The sequence below is a fragment of the Procambarus clarkii genome, chromosome 19 (genome assembly GCF_040958095.1).
Source record: "Procambarus clarkii isolate CNS0578487 chromosome 19, FALCON_Pclarkii_2.0, whole genome shotgun sequence".
Classification (NCBI taxonomy): Eukaryota; Metazoa; Arthropoda; class Malacostraca; order Decapoda; family Cambaridae; genus Procambarus; species Procambarus clarkii.
This window is the reverse complement of record NC_091168.1, coordinates 25726723-25752202: the sequence shown is the minus strand read 5'-3', so window position 1 is coordinate 25752202 and position 25480 is coordinate 25726723. Positions and strand designations below refer to the sequence as shown.

The 25480-nt window shown below is 41.5% G+C and overlaps 1 protein-coding gene across 3 annotated transcripts in view; it reads left to right on the top strand.

Moving 5' to 3' along the window:
• LOC123757584 (uncharacterized) overlaps positions 1–19667 on the top strand; it is a 37138-nt gene extending 17471 nt beyond the window's left edge. For 2 of the 3 annotated variants that reach the window (XM_045741360.2, XM_045741359.2), the window contains exons 8-14: positions 514–696; positions 7729–7897; positions 9974–10117; positions 10310–10413; positions 10770–10956; positions 16656–18679; positions 19384–19667. In XM_045741360.2, the coding sequence (XP_045597316.2) occupies positions 514–696; positions 7729–7897; positions 9974–10117; positions 10310–10413; positions 10770–10956; positions 16656–18679; positions 19384–19533 (2961 nt within the window). In that variant the 3' untranslated portion in view covers positions 19534–19667. The remainder of the gene's footprint in view (positions 1–513; positions 697–7728; positions 7898–9973; positions 10118–10309; positions 10414–10769; positions 10957–16655; positions 18680–19383) is intronic. The other variant, XM_045741361.2, reaches the window with a different exon arrangement.
• Positions 19668–25480: the final 5813 nt, after the last annotated feature.

Here is a 25480-nt window from a genome sequence, read left to right as displayed (position 1 = left end):
CTGCAGTGTTGCCAAGCCATCTCTTCAAGGGAACATTCTGTAGCATTATGGACTGAGGTTGAGGTCTCTGGCAGCATTTCCCTATTCTTGGTACGTGTTCTCAAGGTGAGGGTTGGGGGTGTGCATCATGAGACACTCGAGGTCCATGACTTGAACCTTCTAGCAATAAACAAAAGAAGTGTGGCAAGTAGAAATGTGTACGAGTTGAGGGTGCAGTACAATATTTTCAGTAACTTGGGAGGATTCAGCATGTGGCCATCCTTAAGACTAGGGAATTATCAGAGGAATAAAGCATCAAAAATATGAATTAAATTGATAGATATATGAAATGTATTGTAAGCCTAATATTTGCACCATTTTTAAAGGCAGTTCGGGTATGCAAGTTACATGTAAGATGCAGGCGATGAGTCACAATAACGTGGCTGAAGTATGTTGACCATACATGTAAGATAATTTATTATGTCTATTCTACTATTCTGTTTTTATACCCTAGCATTTTTTTGCATACAACAGGTGCAAGTAAAAATCTACGGCCCATACAACAGAACAGTTTATGGCAATGAAGTACTGGTGACGATTGTTGACCCTTTCTCCAGGTGGATCATTGCTCAGGCCAGTCCTGAGGCAGGGGTGGAAATCTGCTGTGCAAATTTCATCTTTGATGCCTTCTGCCAGTTTGGCTTTGCACAGTGTCATGTAAGTGTGATTTTCAGACTCTCTGTACTGTATATGGTAACTTGCATGCTTTGTATTCAGTTTCAAATGGTCTGTAATAAATATAGCAATGAGGAAATACCTGTATATGAAAATAAATAAAGATTATATATATATAATATATATATATATATATATATATATATATATATAATATATATATATATATATATATATATATATATATATATATATATATATATATATAATATATATATATATATATATATATATATATATATATATATATATATATATATAATATATATATATATATATATATATATATATATATATATATATATATATATATATATATATATATATATGTATGTATGTATGTATGTCGTACTTAATAGCCAGAACGCACTTCTCAGCCTACTATGCAAGGCCCAATTTGCCTAATAAGCCAAGTTTTCATGAATTAATTGTTTTTCAACTACCTAACCTACCTAACCTACCTAACCTAACCTAACCTAACCTAACCTAACCTAACCTAACTTAACTTAACTTTTTCGGCTACCTAACCTAACCTAACCTTTAAAGATAGGTTAGGTTAGGTTAGGTAGGGTTGGTTAGGTTCGGTCATATATCTACGTTAATTTTAACTCCAATAAAAAAAATTAACCTCATACATAATGAAATGGGTAGCTTTATCATTTCATAAGAAAAAAATTAAAGAAAATACTTTAATTCAGGAAAACTTGGCTAATTAGGCAAATCGGGCCTTGCATAGTAGGCCGAGAAGTGCATTCTGGCTACTAGGTACGACATGTATATATATACATATATATATATATATATTTTTCATTTATATATATATATATATATATATATATATATATATATATATATATATATAAAATAGAGCAAGTCACAGGAGATGGGAGGAAATATTGACCTTTTATATTGGCAAAACCTTGGGAGTTCAATGACACTGTTTTTGTATTAAGTCTACAACTTTAGCTGTGCCAGTGGTTCTATTATTGAGAATGACTGACACACTGTAGTTTTGATCATTATTGTGAGAGGAGAAAATTGTCATTCTCCTACACTTTCCTCAGCTTTAAGATTTACTGATTTTATACCCCTATCTTTCAATGATTTTCTGGGGGGAGCCACTTCGGCTCCCTGGAGCTATCCAGGCTGATATGCTAATGTCAGACTTTGGCATCAGTCATGTGTATGGGGCTCTGTGGGCCTACCGGGGACCATGAACCAGAACCTGGCCACCTCAGAAGAGGCACGAGGAGCAATGGTCTATAGAAACCCCTATGTGGTTGGAAGCATTCTACGTCTGCCATCGTCTGGGTCAGGCACCCAGAAAGGTAAGCTTCCCATAACAAACCCCTATTCTGGTGAAAATGGCACCAGTTAGCAGTACCCGGCCTGGGATTTCCTGAGCGAGAATTCCGTCTCAGGACCCTGGGAAACCCCAAGGGGGCACGCAGGTCCGATGGATGTGACCCCTAAGTCCCTCCTCGCTTCGTGCCAGTTTGAGAGCTGCTCGGTCCCCTTGTCTCTGGGGTGTCTCTCACTGTTTTTGCCTCCATCACGCTGCCTGTTGGGTCAGTGACACTTTCGACCTAGAGTCCTGCGAGTTTTGTTGCTTGCTGGTGACTCAGTTTACCCATTCCAGTGAAAATCTTATGTGGGTACAGGCAGCGCAGGCGTTGCATGTGCGATTTAGGTTGTTGCAACGCTCTAGGTTGGTTGCTCACCCGGATGCCCTGTGGCTGCCCCATTTTGACTTTGTCTGACTTGTTGGTTCTCCGGGGGTCCCATGTGGGGGGGAGCCCTTCTTGGAGGGATCGGGCCAGGGCTTGAGGTTCCTCTTATCGGGGTAGGCCACTGGTGCCAGTTTTGGGTCTGGCCCTACCTTCGGACCCGCCTTCGTCTGATTGGCACAGTGTTCGCTCTGTGTGAGGTTTCGGGTCTCATAAGGGGCGCCGGCCCTTTCACGGTTCGCCCCATTGATGGGGCGATGGGCGGGGGGGAAACTTGCGCTGTTTGCTCACGCCTGGTTCCACGATTTGTGGGAATTTCGGGTCGTTTCCTTCGGCCTGCAGTGGCGTTGGGTGGCTCCTCCTCCTTCGGTGGGTTTGGCACTGGCGGGGCAGGCCTCTTCTCCTGCGCTCTGTAGGGTCATCTAGGAGTGGGTTCGCTTGGCCGTGGTTGAAACGATGATGGTGTCCCTGGGCCTCCGGGACACTTATTGGCACGTTCCGATTCATCCAGGGTTCAGGGACTGGCATGGTTTTGTTGTGGGATGTCAGGGTTATCGCTTTCATTGTCTCTCGTTCGGGTTGAACCTGGCATCTCGCGTGTTCACAAGCTTTACCCAGGTCGTCGTGGCCTGTCTGCGTCTTTTAGGTGTTCAGGTGTTGGCCTACCTCGACGACTGGCTTGTTTGGGCTCCCAGCCAGTCTTCTTGTCTGCTAGCAAGGGATTCTGTTCTTTCCCAGCTCGCTGGGTTCGGGTTTTTGATGAACTGGAGGAAGTCACATCTGGTTCCCTCCCAGATTTGGACCTGGCTGGGTCTTGGGTGCGACTCTCGGAATACTTCCTTGTCTCTTCTTCCTTTGTCTCTCCTTCGGCTGCGATCCCGCATGCGCCTGTTTCTGGAGGGCTCTCCGGTCACCCAGCGGTTGCTTGAGGGTCTGTGCGGGAGCCTGAACTTTGCGACGATAGTCTACCCGCCGGGTCGGGTTTGGCATTGTCGGCTGTTCATGTTCCTTTGGGGACGTTACATCCGCCTCTCTCTCGATCACTGGGTTTGGCCCCCGGGGGCTTTGTGCCAGCTGCTGCGTCGCCGGCTTCCTCTTCGGGTTTTTTGGGGTTCAGTGCCTTGGCGCCTACTCGAGCCCTCGCTTGATGTGTTCACGGACGCGTCATCTCTCGGCTGGGGCTTTGTGACCAGTGCTTACCAGGCCGACCAGGGACGGTGGGGTCCGTCCTTCCGTCGGGCCCACAGTACGGTGTGGGAGTTTGCTGCGGTGTGGTTTGCTCTTCGGGGGGTTCCGGTCGCCCGCGGTTCGACAATCCGACTCAATTCAGACTGCTCCCCGGTGGTTCATTGCCTGAACCGAGGGGGGTTCGATGCGGTCCTTGGCTCTTTGGGGCTTGTCGATGCGGTCCTTGGCTCTTTGGGGCTTGTTGCTTCAGGTGACTCGTCTGCTGAGTTCTCAGGGTTTGGCTCTCCTGGCAGTTCACGTGCCAGGAGTGTCCAACGTCTTGGCAGATGGCCTGTTTCGTTTCATTCCCCTGTCCACGGAATGGGCGGTCGACGCCCACCCCTTCCGTTGACTCTGCCAGACGTTCGCCGTCTGAGCCGTCTTGGTCTTTGGACAAAGTGCTCTCTTTTCTCTCTTCTCCTCGGTTTGATGTGGGCCCCTTCGGTTCAGGATTGTTTCTCGAAGGCTCTTTTCCTGTTGGCATTGGCCTCTAGGGGGTCGGGTCGGGGAACTTCATGCTCTCCTCCGGCGTAGGGGTTTCTGTTCTTTGGGTCGTGGTGATCGGTTTGTTCGTCTGTAGTCGTCTCCTTCTTTTCTGGCGAAGAATGAGACAGCTGCTTTCTGGAGGGGTCCTTGGGTTGTTGATGCTTGGTTGGTCTGGCCGGGGGTACATCATCCTTTGTGTCTGGTTGCGGGCCTTCATTGTTATTTGTGCGCCACGGCTTCTGTGTCCGGGGATGCGCTTTGGGTTGATCTGGCTTCCCTTCTTCCCTGTTCACGGGTGCGTGTCTCCCAGGTCGCCCGCAAGGTTATTAAGGCTAGCCAGCCTGCGGTCTATCCCTGTGCCCATGACGTTCATAAGTTCGCTGCGCTTGCTGTTTTCTTTGGCAACATGTCCTGGGCTAACATTCGGGCACTGGGTTTTTGGCGGTCGAACAGGGTCCTGGCTGCGCGCTACCTCATGAACATTCCTGGGCCTAATCAGGCCTGTGTCGCTTTGGGTCGGCGGTTGCAGCCAGTTGTCTCGACTTCGGGTTGAGGAGTGAGCAGTGACCGCCTCCCGGGTAAGTCTCTTTATTTTTTCCTCTCTGGGTAGTTAGCTCCAGGGAGCCAAAGGGGCTTTCCCCAGAAAACCAGCGTTGAATGTAATAAAATGCCATTTTCAGGATGAGACCTGGAGTCTCTCTTGACATCCCTCCCTCCCCCTGGTCGGCAGTTTTTCACATGTTTTGATGTTCAGCCTCAGAAATGAAGGGTGGTTGGCCAGTGCGGGGACTGGGGCTGCCCCTTTCCCTTCCCCCTCCCAGGGAGGGGGGAAGCTGCGCAAACAGCGACGCAGCGACGTATGACATCATGCTTGTTTGCTCGTTTCTTTTTGGGGAGTTCTATCCATTTGTTCAGCTCTTTGTAGCAATTTTCACCAGAATAGAGGTTTGTTTTGGGGCGCTTACCTTTCTGGGTGTCTGACCCGGTCGATGGCAGACATAGAATTCTTCCAACCACATGGGGGGTTCTATAGGCCATTGCTCCTCATGCCTCTTCTGAGGGCGCCAGGTTCTGGCTTGTGGTCCCCGGTATGCCCACAGAACTCCATGCACATGACTGATGCCAAATTCTGACATTAGCATATCAGCCTGGATAGCTCCGGGAAGCCTCCGGGTCTCACCCATAAAATGGCTTTTTATTACATTCAACGCTGGTTTTTCAATCCTTGTAATTTATCCTCCTAACATCACTAATATTTGACAGATTGTGTATTACTTTTTGCTGTCATAATATTTTATACCAGCATTGCACATGTGTACATTTGAGTATGCACTACTGTGCTACTCCATCATATAGCCCTCTGGCTGAATCTCTTTCTATTTTTTTCTTCCTGACCAGAGTTTTTGTTGAAGCAGCTATGTACCTTTCTTTCCTGACTCACTCTTTTCTCAACTCCACTTGCACAAATTTCTTTCTTGTCATCCCAGATATTTAAACTGATCAACAATTAGGATGTCTCCATTCTCAGTAATTTCACACAAATACAGTTTCAACTCCTTTCCACTACTATAACTGTATTTCTGTCAGCATTCATTTGTAGTTGCCTTCTTTCACATTATATTGTTCAAGCATTTTGATTTTACAATGGCACCTAGTGGAAGCATTATGCAGAACCCCTGAGCATAGACTCATCTGTTTATAGCTAGTGATAGCATCATAACCTGCAGGAAAAAAGTTAACTACTCTGCCTTAACTTCGTGTAAATGAGCGTATTGTTTTCTCCACTTTAAATGTCAAGGAAGTTGTGGCTACAGTGTTGGCTTTTATTTGATATTACCTTTTTATTTGTAAGTGTAGGCCACAGTAGTGAGAGTGTAACTTCAAAGGAAATATTGCAATGGGTGGTTATGGAAAGCATAACATACTTTTCTATATACTGGTATATTTAAAATTTAATATACAGTGGTACCTCCATTTACAAATGTAATCTGTTCCCAGAGACAGTTCGTAAACTGAAAATTCTTAAACTGAAACAAATTTTACCATAAGAAATATAGTAATGTAAATTGAAATAATCCATTCCACACTCCCAAAAATATTAACTTAAAAATACATTTCATACATAATACAGTACTACAAATATTTTGTACTACACTATGTACAAGTTATATCTTAACCTTTATTGATTACTCTCGTTGGCATATGAAAGACTGTGAAGAGGGATGGAGGAGAAAGAGAGGTGTTATGTTTGAAAGGGGAGTCCCCTTCCATTATAATATCAGGTAGTGATGACATTTCTGGGGTACTCTCTCTCTCTTATGTTTTGCAGGCATACCACTAGGACCTGGTTGTGGCTCATCATTGTTGTGGTGAGCCACAACGCCCGAAATGTTCAGGCGAACATTTGTCTTACTAAGAAAGAGTATGTCTATTGACATTTATGTTTCCCTATGTTTTAACACTTGTCTGTAGAGATACATCACATTGTCTCACTATGAATGATCTCTTGTTTTTTCCTCTATCGTCATATCGTCATCCTCACATTTGTTTTGTTAAGTTGAACTTTACAACTTGACTTTCTTGGGACCCATGATGAGATATATTATACAGTAATTACTTTTATGTTTAGAAACCAAAAAACAAAAAATTATTTTTTTTTACAAAGAATTAAAGAGCGATCGTCACTAGGCGGGGAGGCACTGGTAAACTGAAGTGCGCCACACCCTTGCCACAAGGAACCACGCACTCTGTAGACCCATACGTTTATCAACAAACTTACCAAGCGAGGCAAAGCTCATAAACCAAAAAATTCGTAAAGTGGGGCATTCGTAAAACAAGGTTCCACAGTAAATACTGTAGAGAGAACATAAACAAATTACAAAAATTTTTGTTAAACAGTGATGTGGGAACAGTTGTTCAACACACAGTGGGCTACCCCACCTATTGGCACGCTTATTCCGGCATAGCATGCATCTCAAATTATTAAGGACCACAGAGAACTCGGAAATAAATAGTGCATGTAATGATCACAATAGTAGTGTACACTATGCAGTAAATCAGAAAACTTGCATGGTAAATCACAGGTTAGGCATTATTCTCATCACTGGCTATGCAGATTTCATAATGGGTGTGGTAATAACCACCACAACAGAGACATCAGATTAATTACTTATTATAGTTAAGCTTTGCAACTCTGGTCTGTGGTCTTACTTGGAGTTGGAAAATAAGGTATTCTGCAAAACATGTGTTTCACATCCTGATCTCTACCTTGTACTATACAAAGTGTAATACTGATTAGTCCACCAGATGGCAACACACATGACATTTTGGAGTCCTCTCGCACACATCATTGAAGGATCATTTATGCTCTGAGCATATTGAGTTGGAATGCAGACACTTGATGTACAGTACTATTAATCTCAGTAATTATTACACAAATCACTCGGTGACTTACCTACACAAAAAGGACTTACCTACACAAAAAGGACTTACCACTTTCATTACAGGTAGACCAGTTTGCATGAAGATTAAGAGTATTTAATATTTTTTAAATTTGATTATTTTATGTTTCCAGGTTGTTGGGATGAGTTCTGAAATGTTTGAACAGATGCAGGCATGTTACAAAGAAAAATTTGATAGCACTCAGGATGTTCTCCGAAGTTTAGTACCATTTGATTCTGAGGATGCCCAGCAGAGCTTTCTCTTCACACTACAAGAAGAATCACGGGAATGTTGTTGGGCAGGTAAAAAAAAGAAAAGAAACATATATATACAAAATTTAAATTATATTAACACATTAGATTGTGTTACAGGGTTCTCATTAATCTTCTATATACCTGTACTACTTTTCCATGAGAAATGGTATTGATGAGACACAGAGCAGTACCCTCATTCTGCTCACACATCCCCCAATTTAATTCCATAAGTTGTAAAGCATAATTTTCTACACTCTGCTAAACCACTTCATTGATATGCACTGCACCCAGTAATGTGTTATCTTTGGGTAAGTAGCTTCTGGGAGCCAAAGGGGCTCCCCCAGAAAACCAACGTTGAATGAAATGAAACGCCATTTTCTGGGTGAGACCCAGAGGCTTCCTGGCAACCCTCCCTCTGGTCAGCGGTTTTTTGTGTGTTTTTGACATCCAGCCTCAGAACTGGGGTGTGAATAGCCGGTGTGAGGGTTTGCGAACCCCCTTCCCCCTCCCGGGGAGGGGGGAGCTGCGCAGACAAACGACGTGGCGATGTCATGCTTGTTTACTCGTTTTCATTTGGGGAGTTCTGTCCACTAGTTCGGCTTTCACTAGCAATTTCTTAACCAGAATAGGGGTTTGTTCTGGGGTGCTTACCTTTTTGGGTGCCTGACTCGGTCGATGGCAGACAGAATGCTTCCAACCACACGGGGGTTTCTATAAGCCATTGCTCCTCGTGCCTCTCTGAGAGGGCCAGGTTCTGGCTCGTGGTCCCCGGTAGGGCCCAATGTGAACTCCATTCACATTGACTGATGCCAAAGTCGAATCCAGATCAGCCTGGATAGCTCCAGGAAGCCTCTGGGTCTCACCCAGAAAATGGCGTTTCATTACATTCAATGCTGGTCTCGTGCCTCTCTGAGAGGGCCAGGTTCTGGCTCGTGGTCCCCGGTAGGGCCCAATGTGAACTCCATTCACATTGACTGATGCCAAAGTCGAATCCAGATCAGCCTGGATAGCTCCAGGAAGCCTCTGGGTCTCACCCAGAAAATGGCGTTTCATTACATTCAATGCTGGTTCTTGCATTCCAATCTGGCTGTGGTCTTGTCTGATTATTTGTTGGTGTGCCAACCTCTTGCAGGCCATCTGTTGTTCCTGGGTACATGGCTAACTGTGCCCAACTTTTCTGATGGTTGGTTCTCTTCTACCTTTTTTTTCCGGGCTCGGGGCTGTTGGCTTCTCACTACTTAGTGGATGTTTTGTGGCTTTGCTGAACCTATTTGATGCTTGGGTGTTTGGCATGCAGCTGGTTGTTCCTCTGCCCTGGGCCCTACTTTCCTGCTATTGTCTGCCACGGGTACGCTCTCTTCACGTTTTCGATTGCGACAAATCTCATGTTTCTTTTCAGAAAAGGCATACACAAGTGCCAAAGTACCAATGGGAGTAAGCAATGGGAATCTACTGAGGGTTTCTCAGAAATCATGCATTAAATGTAATGCAACAACCTTTTTTGGTGGGTTATTGGTAGCTTCTGATTTCTGCCCTGGTTTCTTCATCCCTATGAAGTGTGTACTCACCTGGTTGTGCTTGCATGGGTTGAGCTCTGGCTCTTTGGTCAAAGGGCCTGAGTGCTTCTTGTGTGGGGGTTCATTAATGGTGGCTCATGATGGATGTGGGTGACTGGCTTGGACTCTTTTGTGACCTGGGCCATCATCTGGTAGGGATCAGGTTGATCAAGGTTAGTGTTTGCTGGAAGGAACGATCATTTGCTTTGTTTGCCTATCTTTCTCGTGGGTTCTTGTTGGCTTTATCTCATTCTGGTTATGGATCCCAGGTCATTGTGGGTTACGGAGGCCTGGTGCACTTCTCAAGGTTTGACTTCACCAGCACTCAAACTACAGGAACTGTTTAGGTTACACAGGAAAAGTGTGTTTTATTACATTCAACACATCTATAAAAATTGTATCAAATTTGATAATATTATGTTACTGATAATGATGTACAATATATAATAATTATCTCAAAGTATTTACTAACTTATTTGTGAAAATAGGTTAGTAGAATACTTAATTTTATTTGTAAACATTCATGTAATAACCCTCGAAATGACTAACATACATGTTCAATACTTAGGTGAAATGTTAGATCATTTTTGCACTGAAAATGCAACAACATGGGACCAAGAAGTTAACCGCTACCTCTTCCAGTTTCGTACCTCAGCAGCATTCGTTGGTGGAGTTACCCCCTTCAGTATCATGTTTGCTCGTAATCCCACAGGTATTGCTTTGATTGTGATGCTGCAATCTGGTTGCTGCATTGACAATTACAGTATTATTACATTTCCCTAACTTAAGTAATGGTTAATGAGCATTATATGTAAGATATTACTGATAAGTATTTTTTACATACAGTAACTAACATGCTTTTCCTGCTTCAAACAACAGATGAGTATAAAATATTTACTTACAGGGTATGTGAGTGAGGAAGAAAAAGAGAACATCAACATCCTTGAAGAGGAGAAAGCACTAGAAGTGCCATCTAAGAGAAGAAGGCTCCAAAGCTCTACTCTGCAGGTAATTTAAAGTAAAGCTAGTTATCTCAGAGTTACAAATTTGATGGTGTAACTAGGAGGGGTATCTGACTGTGCCTGGGACCCTCTCTCTCTGCCCTTCCTCACTCCTTTCTCTCTCTCTTCCCTAATATCCCCCTGTTCTCATATCTTTCCCTATGCCTTCTTCCCAGATTCCAGTCATTCCAGTCAGATCCCAGTCATTCCCAACTTCCCAGAACTACCTTCACCACCTTCCATCCCAACATTTAATATACCAGCTGAATCTTATCGAAGAACTTGTATTATTATCATATTACATGTATTGTATTTTTCAAGTATGAAATTAATGTTCTTATGTTTTACATTTTAATCTTCCAGTGTCGTCACTGCCATGAAACTTTTACTAGTAAGATAAGTTTTCGTATTCATCAACGTAAGCACACTGAGGAGGCTCGAAAACGTGGCACAATGGATGGAGAAGAACCACTAAGGCCAATTCTTCAAGAAAAGAAACCTCAGCCCCGAAAGCTTTTATCACGCAAGAGAAGGAGACCTTTTGGCAGAGGTGATGTGGATCTTTATTGCTTACTCATCTTTTAATTTTTCATACAAAATTGCTGTGCCAAGCAAACTTGGTGGAACGAACCATTATGGACCATACCCATTTCATTCCTCTAGGTATTTCCTTTGATCTATTAATAATCCCTTGGACCACTTTTTTCACTTTGCATGCAAATGCTGTTTTGTAAAATATAGGCAGTAATTTATGTGTGTGTTCTGTATTTTTATAACAAATTTACATAACTGTAAAATATTTTTAATATAAGTAAAATCTGTAATATTCTAGAGGGTGTCCAGGTTATGAAGCTAATCAGTGAGTCAATGACAAGAGAAAACATGTTAACAGATCTGTTATCTGATCATATTAATCTGCCAGTTATTCACATAATCTTTGTTTGCTGGTTGACCGACTAGTTAACTGGTTGGTTGGGTGACTGGTTGGCTAGCTAAGTGGATGATTGACTGAGTAACAGACTGACTAGTTAATTAGTGCATGACTGGCTGGCTGACTGATGAGCTGGCTAAATGCCTGGCTGACTGACAACATCGGTTAGAAGTTGACTGGCATGCTGCATCAGAAGACTTTGTATACATATGTATGAAATACTTCCCTATGATTATTTGCACCTGTAATAATGGACAAGTTCAATATAATTCATGCATAAGAAAATGTTTAATTTTATTTCTGAATTATAGCAAACTTTCTATTTCAAATTTCACAAAACAGGAACTTATTTATTTATTTATTTATTTATTTATTTATTTATATACAAGAAGGTGCATTGGGTTTGTGAAGAGACATAGCATGGCATTTACATTCTTGTAAAGCCACTAGTACGCGCAGCATTTCGGGCAGGTCCTTAACCACTTAACTGCACCAACCAAGTATTCTTGGTCGGCGGGAAACTGCGCCAACCAAGAAAACTTTTTTTGATTTTTCCATACCCATTCTAAATGTGTGTGAGGTTGGTTGTGTACGAAATGGACTCTTAGGACCTCCAGTGAGAGGCAGCGATCTTGGAAAAAATTCCCAGAATGCCCTAGGGCTGCTGGCTGGGTTAGTACTGAGTGAGCAACCATGGGTGGCGCACGCGCCTCTGGCTCCCAAACACCTGTCTGACACGGTGTTGAAAGATAATGCTCTGTCAGTGAAATTCAAACCTTATTGTTTGAAGAACATAATATTTGTGGATTTGTTCATTTGATGCATCACGCAATTGGGATTTCTGTGTGTAATGAAGTAAGGGCGAAGAGGGAGAACGGCCTAGTGGCATAGCTTGAGTGCATGCGGGGAGTTGTGCACAACCCTGGTTTGTGCCTCGGAGACGCTGCAGGATCCAGTAAGTTCAGTAGAACTTCGGTTTCAGCTCCTTTTACCATGTCGTAGCTCAGTCGATTAAGGCAGCATCTGGGATGCTCTCGGACGCAGGTTCGAATCCTCGTCACGGCCCTTGTGGATTTGTTCATTTGATGCATCACGCAATTATGATTTCTGTGTGTAATGAAGTAAGGGCGAAGAGGGAAAACAGCCTATTGACATAGCTCGAGTGCATGGGGGGAGTTGTGTAAAATCCTGGTTTGTGCCTCGGAGAGGCTGCAGGATCCAGTAAGTTCAGTAGAACTTCGGTTTCAACTCCTTTTAACATGTCGTAGCTCAGTTCGATTAAGGCAGCGTTTGGGATGCTCTCGGACGCAGGTTCGAATCCTTGTCACGGCCCTTGTGGATTTGTTTGTTGATGCTTGGTTGGTCTGGCCAGGGGTGCATCATGTGTTGTGTTCGGTTGCGGCGTTTTTCTTTTTTTGCGTGCAACAGCTAGCTTTAGGTTGTTCCGGTTTCCCTTCTTCCCTGTTCCAAGGTGCGGTTCTCTGGGTCGTCCATGGGGTGGTTCGATCCTGCTAGCCTGCTGTCTCTTCCCGTGCTCACGTCGTTTGTAGGTTGGCTGTGCATTCCTTCGTTGATGTTCCTGGGCCTTGTCTGGCCTGTGTGGCCTTGGGTTGGCAGTTGCATTCTTTTGTTTCCGCTTCGCATTAGGGAGTACACGATTTCCACCTCCCAGGTTAGGTCCCTCTTGTTTTCGTCTTTGGGTAGGTAGCTCTGGGGAGCCAACGGGGCTACCCCCAGAAAACCAGCGTTGAATGTAATGAAACGCCATTTTCTGGGTGAGACCCGAAGGCTCCCCAGCAGCCCTCCTTCCCTCCGATCAGCATTTTTTTGCGTGTTTTTGATATCCAGCCTCAGAACTGGGGTGTGGATGGCCGGCGCGAGGGTCTGGGGCTCCCCCTTCCCTCTCCCAGTGAGGGGGGAAAGTTGTGTAGACAGCGGCGCGGCGACTTGTGACGTCATACTCGTTTGCTCATTTCTGTTTGGGGAGTTCTATCCACTAGTTCGTTTTTTTTATAACAATTTTCACCAGAATAGGTGGTTTGTTTTGGGATGCCTACCTTTCTGGGTGCCTAACCCAGTCGATGGCAGACATAGAATGCTTCCAACTACACGGAGGTTTCTATAGGCCATTGCTCCTCGTGCCTCTGTGAGGGGCCAGGTTCTGGCTCGTGGTCCCCGGTAGGCCCACAGAACTCCATACACATGAATGATGCCAAAGTCTGACATTAGCATATCAGCCTGGATAGCTCTGGGGAGCATCCGGGTCTTACCCAGAAAATGGCGTTTCACTACATTCAACGCTAGTTTTTATCCTTTTGGTGTAACAGGTCATGGCATTCTTCCTGCCAATTTGTTTGTGGCATGCCCTGGTGATGGCATGTATGTGGGACGTCTGAGGGCTGTTCAGCACACTTAATCTTGGGATGCCATGGCAACTCGGGTTGTGTGTCAATGCCATCAGTAGGTTTGTTCCTTTTCCCCTCCAGTGTTTTAGAAACCTACTTGGCCATCTTCTCCTGTATTCTCTACATTCTCTACTCCAGAACATAAATTTGTTACACAAGAGTGTGCCTGCAATGACCCTGTCTTTGGGGGGAGAGTCATGTTTTTCCCTCTTCCCAAGCATACAATGTAACCTCACTTCATTCTGACTCACTCTGTTCCTAATTGGTATATTTCTTGTTCAACATTCCGGATGACCACCATGCTCCAGGTTAGAAAGGTGATTTTAAGCAGGTCTTGGCTTATTTTCCTGGATCTCTTGGATGCCTGTTGGAATGTCATCCACTTAAAGCTCAGGAATTAACTGGTGTTCAGAGTGGGGCACCTATCATACAACTTTTGAACTTTGCCATTTGGTTTGACTCTGGTTCCTAGAATCTGTCACCAGACTGACTAGACATCTTCATCCGCTGAGGATTTAAGTACTGGTTTACCTTGACAGCTAGATTGTTTGAGCCCTAGTTGGTCAGCTTGTTTGCTGCCCAGGAGTCTGGTTCTTTCCCTCCCACTTATGCTTTCTGCTAAATTACTAGAAGTCCTGACTGATGCCTTTGTAAGTTTTGACTTTGTTGGGCCTGGTCCAGGATGCCACGAAAGCCTCCCTCTCTCTGCTGCGGTCGGTCCTGTTGGGGATATGGTTCTGTCACTGGTTGGTGTTGAAGAGGTTCTGGCTTTCCTGTTGGAACCTAAAGCACCTCTTTAGAAGCGTGAACTTCCACCATGTCTGGCTGAAGATGCTGTGCCATATTCTCCGATGGACATCCTTTTGCCATGATTGGGACCTTGCGGTGCATTACCACCTAACTGTGAAGGCTATTGATTCACCCTTTTCCTCTTTGCACTTTTTTGGGGTTAAGTGCTGTGGTGCCCTTCCATTGCTCAAGCTGTTCATGGATACATCTAACCTTGGCTGGGGGTTTGTTTTTAGCTGTTACAACACAAGTCAGAGAGAGCAGGCTACATGCTTGGGGGTTGGCGGCTGTTAGAATGGCATTTTGGTGTATCCGTCTTCTGCCTGTTCATGGTGGGGCGTTTCACTGCTTTGTCTGTGATTTTTACTACTTAGTGGATGTTCCCTCACCTTGCCTATTTGATACTTGGGTATTTGGCATGAGGCTGATGCCCCCCTGTCCCAGGCCCTGCTCTCCTGCCCTTGTCTCAGATTATTACAGTGAGTCCTCTCTGCTTCCCAGAAATTAAACATTGAATGTAATGTAATGCTCTGTTTTTGGTGGGACTTCCTGTTGCTTCTTGTTTCTGCTCTGATTCCCTCCTCCTAGTGGGGTGTTTAGTGGCTCATGAGTAAGATTGTTGGTTAGTTGAGCTGGGCTACCATCTGATGGCAGTTGGGCTCATCAGGTTAAGAATTGTTCATCTGTGGCAATGATCATTTGCCTTGCTTGTCTCAGAATTTATTTCTTCAGACAGTAGTTTGTTTTGTATCACCTGTCTTTCTGGTAGTTGTTCTCAGTTTTTGGTTGATTTCTCATCCCCAGGGTCCCCTTGCCTCATAGAGAGAGCCAGACTTTGGTTTTGGCTCCTGGTATGTCAGTGTGAGTCACAGAAACTGGGTGCACTTCTCAAGACTTGGCTTCATCAGAGCACTAGTTGTAATTACCTAAGTGTAGTTACAGGATGAGAGCTATGCTCGTGGTGTCCGATCTTCCTAACACTTCTCAGCACTTGTCCATTGGATAGTTGTGTGGGAGCTACCAAGGACCCATCAGAAAATGGCATATTTTTACATACAAAAATTAATCCTCTGATTTTCATGATGGTCCTTTTCTCACTGGGGCAAAGTTTATTCAGCTTGATGCTCATCTCGCCCTCAATCCTGTTTATGCTTTGCATTGTTACTGAAGGATACTCATTGTTCTCCAACTTGGGCCACCTTCTTGAATCCATATTCCATGCTTCTGTGCTCTAGGATTCATCTTGTCCAGTTGATTTGTATGGTGGTGGTGTCAGCCTAGTCTCTGACCTTGGGCTTATGATCTTTAGAATTATGCCATTCTTACAGTCTTTGTTTCTTCCGTGTCTGTGGCCAATAATTGGACTCGGACCTTATGGAGATCTGCCAGGATTCTGGGAGCTCAGTACTTACCTGATGTGCAGTGCCCCTACTGCATGTGTGCATCCATTGGATAGTTGTCTCATGTCTGAGGTCACCTCCCAGTATCTGAGATCCTGTTTTTCAGCTGTGGTTCACTTCATAGCTTGGTTGTTTCATTTGGAGTACCTGAGCAAGGAGATGGGAGCTACCAAGCGGTGTCAATCTAGAAATAAAGTGTTGAGTATAATGAAATGTTCATTGCTGGGTAACACCCACCCTCGAGTTCTGGTTACCTGAGGTGTGACTTAACTGTGGGAAGACTGGCTAACCCTAACCTACAGGTAGCTCAGGGCACCATCTGGTGGCATTTAGGGTAATCTAAGTGTTTCCCTCCTCTGTTGTTGATCTCAGTAGCAAGCTCATCTTTGAACCCCACAAGTTCCTCTGCTACAAGGAGGTGGTGTTTTCCCCGACTTGCCAAGCTTATCACTGAGGTCATCGCCTTTTCACAGCTGTCCGAGGTGTAACCCAACCCAAAAAGAGACTTTTCATTACATTCAGTGCTTTATTGTAAAGTATTGTTTCAAAGGCTGTAATACTACTAGATTACATCAAGAAAAATAATTGACAAGCCACTGCATAGTTTTATTGGAATTATGAACTCTGAAGTGATTTCTTAATTTAAGAAGTCATTAAAACTTGTAGTATATATGTGTGTCTCCCCAAAAATTCGCTTTATATACTTAATTAACTTTTTCCTCAGGTCCTGAACGACTTCTCACCCTTGCCTCATCTGATTGGTCAGACCAGCAAAAAGAGTGTGTTCCAAATGATGAATGTCGCCAACAGCTAACTCACAATACAGTCGTGGCAGTAAAGGCTCTACTTAATGCTACAAAAGAAGAACGAAGTAAGCGTGGAAAGTACATAAAGTATACACCAGAATTGCGAGATGAAATTGCACAGTATGCCCTTGCCCATGGTAATCATGAGGCTACAGTTTATTGGTCACATAGACTTGGTGGTACAGTTAGTGAAAGTACTATTAGAAACTTTATTAAAACCTATAAAAGTTACACTCCAGAAGTTAAGGAAGAAATTGGAAAGTTTGCATTTCAGTATGGTATTGATGGTGCTTCAAGGCACTTCTCTGAAAAATTAGGCCATGAAGTTAGGAAAGGATTAATAAGAAAATTTAAAAAGAATTATCTAAAAAAGTTTCCAGAAATAGGTGACGTTGGAGGGGAACTTCAAGTAGGGTCAACTGGAAAACGTAGTGTAAATTTACCCAGCACATCTGCAAGACAAAAGCGCTCTTTTTCATTGCAAATGAAAGATGAGATTGGTCGATATGCAACTCAATGTGGTATAACTGCTGCTATTCAGCATTACTCTGAAAAACTTCAATTTCCTGTTAAGGAATCTACTGTGCGCAAATTTAAAAAGCAGTTTGTGGACCGAGGGAATGTTAGTGGTGCTACAGGAAGTGGTGGTGCAGCTGAAAATACAACTGTTGTGGGTAGTGGCACTGTCTTGACTGATCACCAGGCAACAGCTCCTCAAACGATAGATGTGCTTCACTCTTCTCTCTCAGTACTAAATGCTCCAGCCGTTTCTGGTACTGTAAATGTAAGTACAGCAAATAATTTTGTATATCAACATCCATATCATTTAAATATGGCACCGGGACCGCAGGCAAATACTGTTCTTCCTATGAATCACAACTCTTTAGCATTCCATCAAGGTGGCGTCATAAATCAAGGGATGGCTGCCCCTCTCTCATACCAGCAGCCTGGAGCACCTCCTGCATCTTCAGTAATAATGAACCAAAGCTTTACGCATCAAACCCCAACAGGGTTTCAGCAAGGATATATTGGGTTTACTCAGGGTGGTGGGGCAGGGGTAACAACCACACATGGACAAATAGCACCCCTTGCCATGACTCATACAAGTGTAGCAGCTACCAGTATGGCACATTCTCCACTGCCACTCACTATGAGTGGGGCACAAGCAACACACATGTCACAGTTGAGTCATCACAGTGTAGGTGTTCCTGTAAGTCAAGCTCACCTGACTCAAGCAACCACTGTTCCTCATACTGTTGCCAGTGGAGCACAGCACCCAGCTCACCACCAGCTCATTGCTTCATTCCATCAACCTCTAACTGGCTCTCTTAATTTTGAAGGTGGTACTTTACATGCACAAGCTAACCTGAACAATGAACCTCTTAGTCTCATGAAGGAAACCCATGAGCAGACTACTGGGGTTAATTTAGGAGGCCAAGGAGATGATAGTCTACATGGTCCTGGCACAGATGGGTCTGCACCCCAGCAAGGTCTCGGTCACATGGGAGAACAACCTGGCCCATCAAATCAACAGGACAGTAGTATTCTAGGCATTGAAGATGAAGATGAATATAGTGATCCACCCACACCAAGGAAAAAGAGACATAAAAACCGGACTAGAATTCGAATAAAAGGAAACACTGGTTTGAGTAAACGAGGTAATTATGCTTCATACAGTCCGGAACTTCGTGCTGAAATTGGAAAGTATGCAGCAGAACATGGTAATCTGGCAGCAGTTCAGCACTTCAAGGAGCAATTAGGGTTTGAGATACCCGAGAGCACTGTTCGAGGCTTAAAGGACAAATACTTGATTAAGCGTGTAAGGGGAAAAAAGGAAGTAGTATCAATTGGATTTGCTCAAAGAGGAAGGCCTATGCGATTAGGAAAATATGATGAGATTGTTCAAGACTGCATAAGAGAATTAGTCAAAGATGGAGAAAAGGTATGTTCACATTTTCAGTATTTTTATGTTTCTGTATATGCATAGTTTCTACTTGTTTATAAAATACAAAATCAAGAATCTAGACAGGATCTGCTATATCCATATTGGCAATAAGTCTATTCTCATTGTTGTTTTAATTAAAGAATTTAATAGTACAGTATATAAAATAAAACTTGGGGAGGGTTTAGAGAACTTGAGAAGAGTGAAAGTTAGCAAGTGGAATCCTTCACTCATTGTTACCTATTATCGTCATTCAGTATCCATTTCCCTTGTCATCTTTATCATCATAAGTCATCAGAAGTGGGGGTGGCTCAGTCAAGGAACCATAGGTGTGAATAGTGTTAATACCTGCTGGTGGTCGGCATAGATGGCTAGACAGGCCAACTGGAAGTTTGTGGCAGACCTCGTTTGGCAGTCACCTGTGATGCAAAGGCAGGTTTCAGAAAGGCTTTAGATTTTTGTGAACATACCTCTTGTCAGTCATTCTGACCTGGATTTAATGTTCTCCAGTGACTTCCTAACACCTGTAATGACCCTAAAAGGACCACTTAAATAGTTCCCTGTAGTGCCAGTGCTAATATGTTATCTTGCCTAACTGATGACATTATTTGAACATATTGGTTAGGCATTGGAGCTTAAATTAGGAAGCAGCTAAATGATCCTGCTCAAAAAGCTTATTGTATAACTAAAATTTGTATTCACAGGTTTCCTCATTTTTGGCCATCGCAACAGCTAAACAAGTCTTGATGCAGTATGAACCTAGTTTGCTGGAGGAATATGGTGGACCTGTCAAGCTGAATCCAACATGGGCAAAGAGCTTCCTTAAGCGTATTGGACTTCATCAGTTGGCATAATATTGCTGTGATCTTATAGTATTATTTATTGGTATGATCTCATACTTTTTTTTATTTAATATGTATAAAATGTTTAAACAAGTATAATAGGGTTGTGATAAATTTTGTTGACATCACCATCTCTGAAAGGCTAGATTGATAATACTTTTGTCAGAAAAATGTTGTCAATGTTACTAATGCCTGACAATGACTACCTCTTATTGCTACCTCTATATTTAGATGCACAACACATTGCTGTATAAATATGTAATAACCAAGTTACAGGGTAGTTGTTAAATTATCATGAAGTTTTACTGCTGTACTTTATAATATCATTTGCTACTTTGCCATTGTTTGATGCATTTTCCACATTCTGTGGTTTAGTTATTAATATTAATAGAGTATTTAAATGTAGTTTAGTCATTGTAACTCCAGTCTTATTTTAGTCTACGAAAGTAACTCTGTTTATACAGAAAACACTTTTACCTAATTTGGTAAGAGCATCTAGCAACACAATCAATTGATTATGCACTACTACAGGTGTCAAATGCTGCTTAGTAGGAGCCAATCATGGTGCTAATTTGTGTTTTAAGATGACTGTCGCTGTACCGGTAAATACCTTGCGAGCTCTTTTGTAATGCAGGTAAATATATCGCGACAAAATCCAGAAATGGGTCACTCCTAGTATTCAATGTTTTCTTAGTGTACCTGATATGTTTCTGAGGCTGTTTTCTCTTTATAAACAGTATGTAAAGTTGTATTATTTAGATATAAAAGCTACATAGTAGAAAGATTCAGCAGTATAAATTGAAATGTGTTTTAAAGAATTTGGTTCACTAAAACATTTTTGCATAAAGTAAGTCATTTAGCTTGTTGCACATTATATTGAGATTAGTGTTATGGTTCATTTTTGTGTTGTCAAGTAATTTTTTTTTGAAACCACACTGGGTAGAATTACTTGAAACCTGACTGGGATGTACCACAGGTGCTCCCAATAAAGTTAGCTAGTAGAATTCTTCTCTTATTGTTATTTATCATCATCATCATTCAGTATCCATTTCCATTGTCATATTATCATCATAATTGTCATCATGATTATTATTATAATTATTACTATTATTATTACTACTATAACTTAAATCCAAAATTATAAACATGTATTGACGAATTGTGTATACCATAAAGATTGCTATTCAGGAAATCCCTAGACCAAGGAAGGGGGTGCCTCTGGCTTGGAAATCAGCAAATATTTTCCCCAATCATTAGGAAAGGTGCAGCAGAAAACTTGCATCATGCCTAACCTCATATACATACATGTAAGTGCCTTAAAAGAAAGGCACTTAAAGTGCCTTAAAAGAGAAAAAATCATTAGCCAAGCACCTTACAACACACAATCTTGTCAATTACAACATGTATTTATAATTAATAAATCTTCCATGGAAACTTATATTTTTTAAATTTGTTTTTGACTCCAAAGATCGTAGCTTTCAAGTTTATAAATTCTGGGGTACCCTTTTTGTAATTAAGATTAACAACATTGAGAGAATGATTTCAAACCACATCATCAAATTTATTTAAGATTTATAAAAAAATATGAATCAATCAGAGCATTACTTCCATACCAAATTACTAGTATCTTCATAAACTTCACAAAATGGTCAATAGATGGGCAAACTCAATTCAGACATAGACTTAACCCACACATTAAAAGACATGAAAAAGGGATGACTATTTACTTAATAATGGTTCAAGATGAACCAAATTGACACTTTTTTCAAATGCTATTCACAATAGAATACAGAAGATTCTACATCTGGGTAACATCATTTCATGTCAAAACTACCATATTGAAAATACAGTACTATCTTTCTTAAGAGAATGGAAGGAAACTTTGTGTAAGTCAGTCAATCTAGAAAGCATTCTTAAAAAAACAACCATTACTAAGAATTGATCCAACTTGCCTTTCAATCCAAAGATAAGACAATTATAATTCAGTTCTAAAAAATTACTACTGTAAGAGGCTTCCTATACCCTGATAATGGAAATCAAATTAACCACCTAGAATGGATTTATATTATTCTAGTTGCATTGTGACCAGTTGCAAATAGTTTCACTGTTTATACACCTTTGACATCTTTTTTTTTTTTTTTTTTTTTTTTTTTTTTTTTTCCCCACCAGTATTATACTGGTAGGGTAAAGATCTCTTTCTCTGTAACCCTCCTATTACTCCCTGCCACCAATTCAAACCACTACCCCAGACCATACTTTAGAGTACACACTACAGTACCAACATCAAATCTGCACATTATAAAGTGTGAACCTAAACTTAAAAAAAGTGTTGCGGTTTTCAATACGGCTATTGTCTGAATTAAGAGGACTAAACTATGAGGACATAGTACGGGAAGTCCATGTCACAGCCTTAAAGGAGAGAAGAAGCAGAGCGAATACGATCACTTCGTACAAAATTCAAAATAGACAAGGTGTACAAAAAATGCCTTTTTAAATTAGCATACATAGAACTTTGGAAGTGAGAAATGTAAATGATTCAATGAAACAAAAAAAATAAAATTTTCATACTTTGTGGATGGTCAATAAGAGGAATGTTGTAAGTGGAAGTTATGAAAGCCACTGCCATCTACAATTTCAAGGACAGATATGACAAAGAATTTGAATGTCAGGAAAGTTAAATAATGCTCCAGATACAAAAAAAAAAAAAAGGCTATTATGAGAGGCATCAAGAATTAGACCTCATTTCCCCATAGTCACTGTTATATAAACATACTAGAAATTGTGACAGGTAAATTTAGGCAAAATAGTATTATCACAATTAGTATAATAATCATCATCTTTATTAGTGTCAATCACTTTGTTTTACTATTATTATTTTGACTTGTTATTACTTAGTATTAATTGCATATTTTTAACCATTACACTTTACTTATAGGGCAAAAGCCTATGGACAACGCATGTAATTTATCACAGTTGGTAGACTTCCTTACCAATATAATGATTGTGTTGTATAAAAAATACAGTACATAAAAAAATGGAATCAGCGTTCAATACATTTGTAATATTGTGCAATAATTTACCATTGCAGCTCTTCTTGATCACAATTTATTAATTTTTAAATAATATGCTGCATGCATTGGTAAAAAATATAGACACAAAAATATCAATACTGTACTGTACAGTATCAGCAGTTTGACGTTCCGACCCACCAGCATGTACTGTACCATAAACATTTTGGGCATCTCAAGGTCCCGGTCAATTAGGTCTTGGGTTATAACTATAATTTTGGTGTCAAAAGGTTCACAAATGAATATGCTTGAATATAGATGGAGGTAAAATGTGTGTTGATATTAGATTGTGTGTGATGGTGCCAAATATACAAATGTTCATGAAAATTTTAACATTCCTCGTATATGTTTCAACATTCCTTATTTATTTTTCAACACAAATCAAAATAAAAAATATGGAAATATGTGCATATAATCGGTCTATGTTGCTATAAAATGAAAACATCAAAACTTTTATAATTTTCACTGTGCAAAGCAGTGAAAATATTCACAAGTAGAGCACTTATCATCTTGAGTGGTGGGTGGTTGGCCGAGATGACCTCTGAAAGGTCCCTGATGCTTTTGTTAGTTCCCAGATAAGCTATTTTTGCTTATAATTTTTTGTATTAATCTTTTTTATTTTTTTAAGACAAGAAAATAGATTTGAGAATTTTGAGATGCATAACATGCTTTAGTCATCGGAACATTTACTGTCAAAGTACTGTACAGATGATGCATTGTAACGTCATCAGAATGCTAAAGTGTTTTAACAAGCAATGTAACTAAGTGCACTAGAGATACATTGATCAAGTTTTTTCTGTAGGAAAACCTACAATGTAATAGTGCTTTTGGAAATATTGTAACATGCAAACTACTGCTTGAAATTCCAATAAAGCTTGTCATTATTTAATATATCCAAAATTATTTCTAATTTGTTAATGTTTACTTTTATATATAATTATATGTTATTAATTTTTAAGCTTTTATTTGAAATTTAGCACTGTATTCTGTACGGTATTTTTGTTGCATGAATATACTACCTTTCCAGAAAGTTTCTGGTAAATGAATTGTTGACATTGACTAATGTATTTTCATTTAGCCACAGTACAGAATTCTTCCATGTTCTGCATAATGTGTTAAGAGATAGACCTTACCTTGCGATGATTTCAGGACTCAACGTCCCCGCGGCCCAATCCTGGACCGCGGGGACGGTCCAGGATTACGGGGATTCGTAATCCCCGTAATTTCCCCGTACTTCCCCCTTCTCAATGAAAATCGGTATACAGCCATTGTCCATAAGGACGAAATGCAATTTCTCTTTCTAGTTCTACAGAAACTATGAAACTCCTCAGTATTTGTGAAAATTTCACTTCACAACACTCCTGTATTAATACCAAAATTGAACAAATCATTGCAAAATGATTTATCCAATTTTGGCAGTAGTACTTCTCCCCATCTTTATCCAGTCAACAACCCTGGATAATTATGGGGGAGGAAAAAGAACTCTCAAAACCTAACAGAAGTGTCACATAATATGGAAAACCTTTTATACTGTATTTGCAAACATATAAGGCCTAAAGTTGAAATTGAGGAATGAAGTTAGGTTCATAAATGGTCCAATAGAGTCAAATTCATTACAGTATTTGAAGCATTCACATAGACCTTACAAGAAATTACTTGGATAGTGAAATCTGGATCCAAAATTTTCTATAGATGTGATCGAGTAAATATGTCAAATGCAGAAGTGTTTCTCTGTATGTTAAAGAGGAACTTGTATGCATAGAGTTTTAAACTTAACAAATGAGGTGGTAGAAGTATTTGGGATCAAATAAAACAAATAAATCTAATTATTATTCTAATATATACACACCACCAGATGCAACAGCTGAGGAATTAACAGAGCAGATACATAAGATAGAGAATATCCTTGATAATGTAGTAAACCCAGTACTCTACCAGATATTATCTTTCTTGGACAGACACTTAATTCTACCCAGTTTTAAAAATGGAGAATAGCAAACAATAACATTATTAACAGAAAATTAACCTGGAAATAACCAAACATTGGTCAAGGAACTTCTAAAATTCTGATAAATTTTTGCTCAACCACCAGCAGATAATAGAACAGATCCAGCTCCAGGTACTGCACAGTTCGGGCCCACCACAGGCATCACATGATGCGAGCCCTCTACCCAGTGTGCTCTACACCCTATCAAAGGGTGTGTCACCCAAGCGAACCAACTGCCCAGACCGGGACCTCTGATCAAAGTGTGCAGCGCTGGTTCTGTCCGGGGACCCATGTTCGTCTGTAAGGATACCCGCCTGGCTACATGTAGGGAATTCCAGTGAGCCTTACCTGCACTTGGATCTATGGGCTTTCACCCCATTGTTACCCTCGCCGTTCTGTTGGGTCAGGCGGATGACACAACTGTGGCAAGTTCAACAGTGTGGGTGATTCACGACTGAGGGGAGGTGGTATGGTGCACTCCTCTCCTCTCCTCTCCTAGCACCAGTACCCTCATGCTCCCACCCTAGGGGCCGGGCTGCTAGCTGGGGGTTGGGGGGCTACGCTGGACCCCCACATCCGCAGCACTCAGTTGTTACCAGTCATTACATTAATTAGGATTGTTACAAGCGGTTGTAAAATACTGTTAACCCAGTTATCCTGTTTGTGGTCATCATTAACTTCATCAGTTATATTACCTTTTGTTCACAGTTAATTTACCCAACGTACCTGTGGATGAAACAATCGGGATGATAGCAGACAGAGTGTATCGTGACCCGGCTTACAATCATCTTGACATGCCAGAAAAAATACTGAGGAAACTACTCCAAGCCTGCACTAAAGAGGCACTCTTCTTGACCCTAGATGGGCACATGTATAATAAAGTAGATGGGGTCGCCATGGGTTC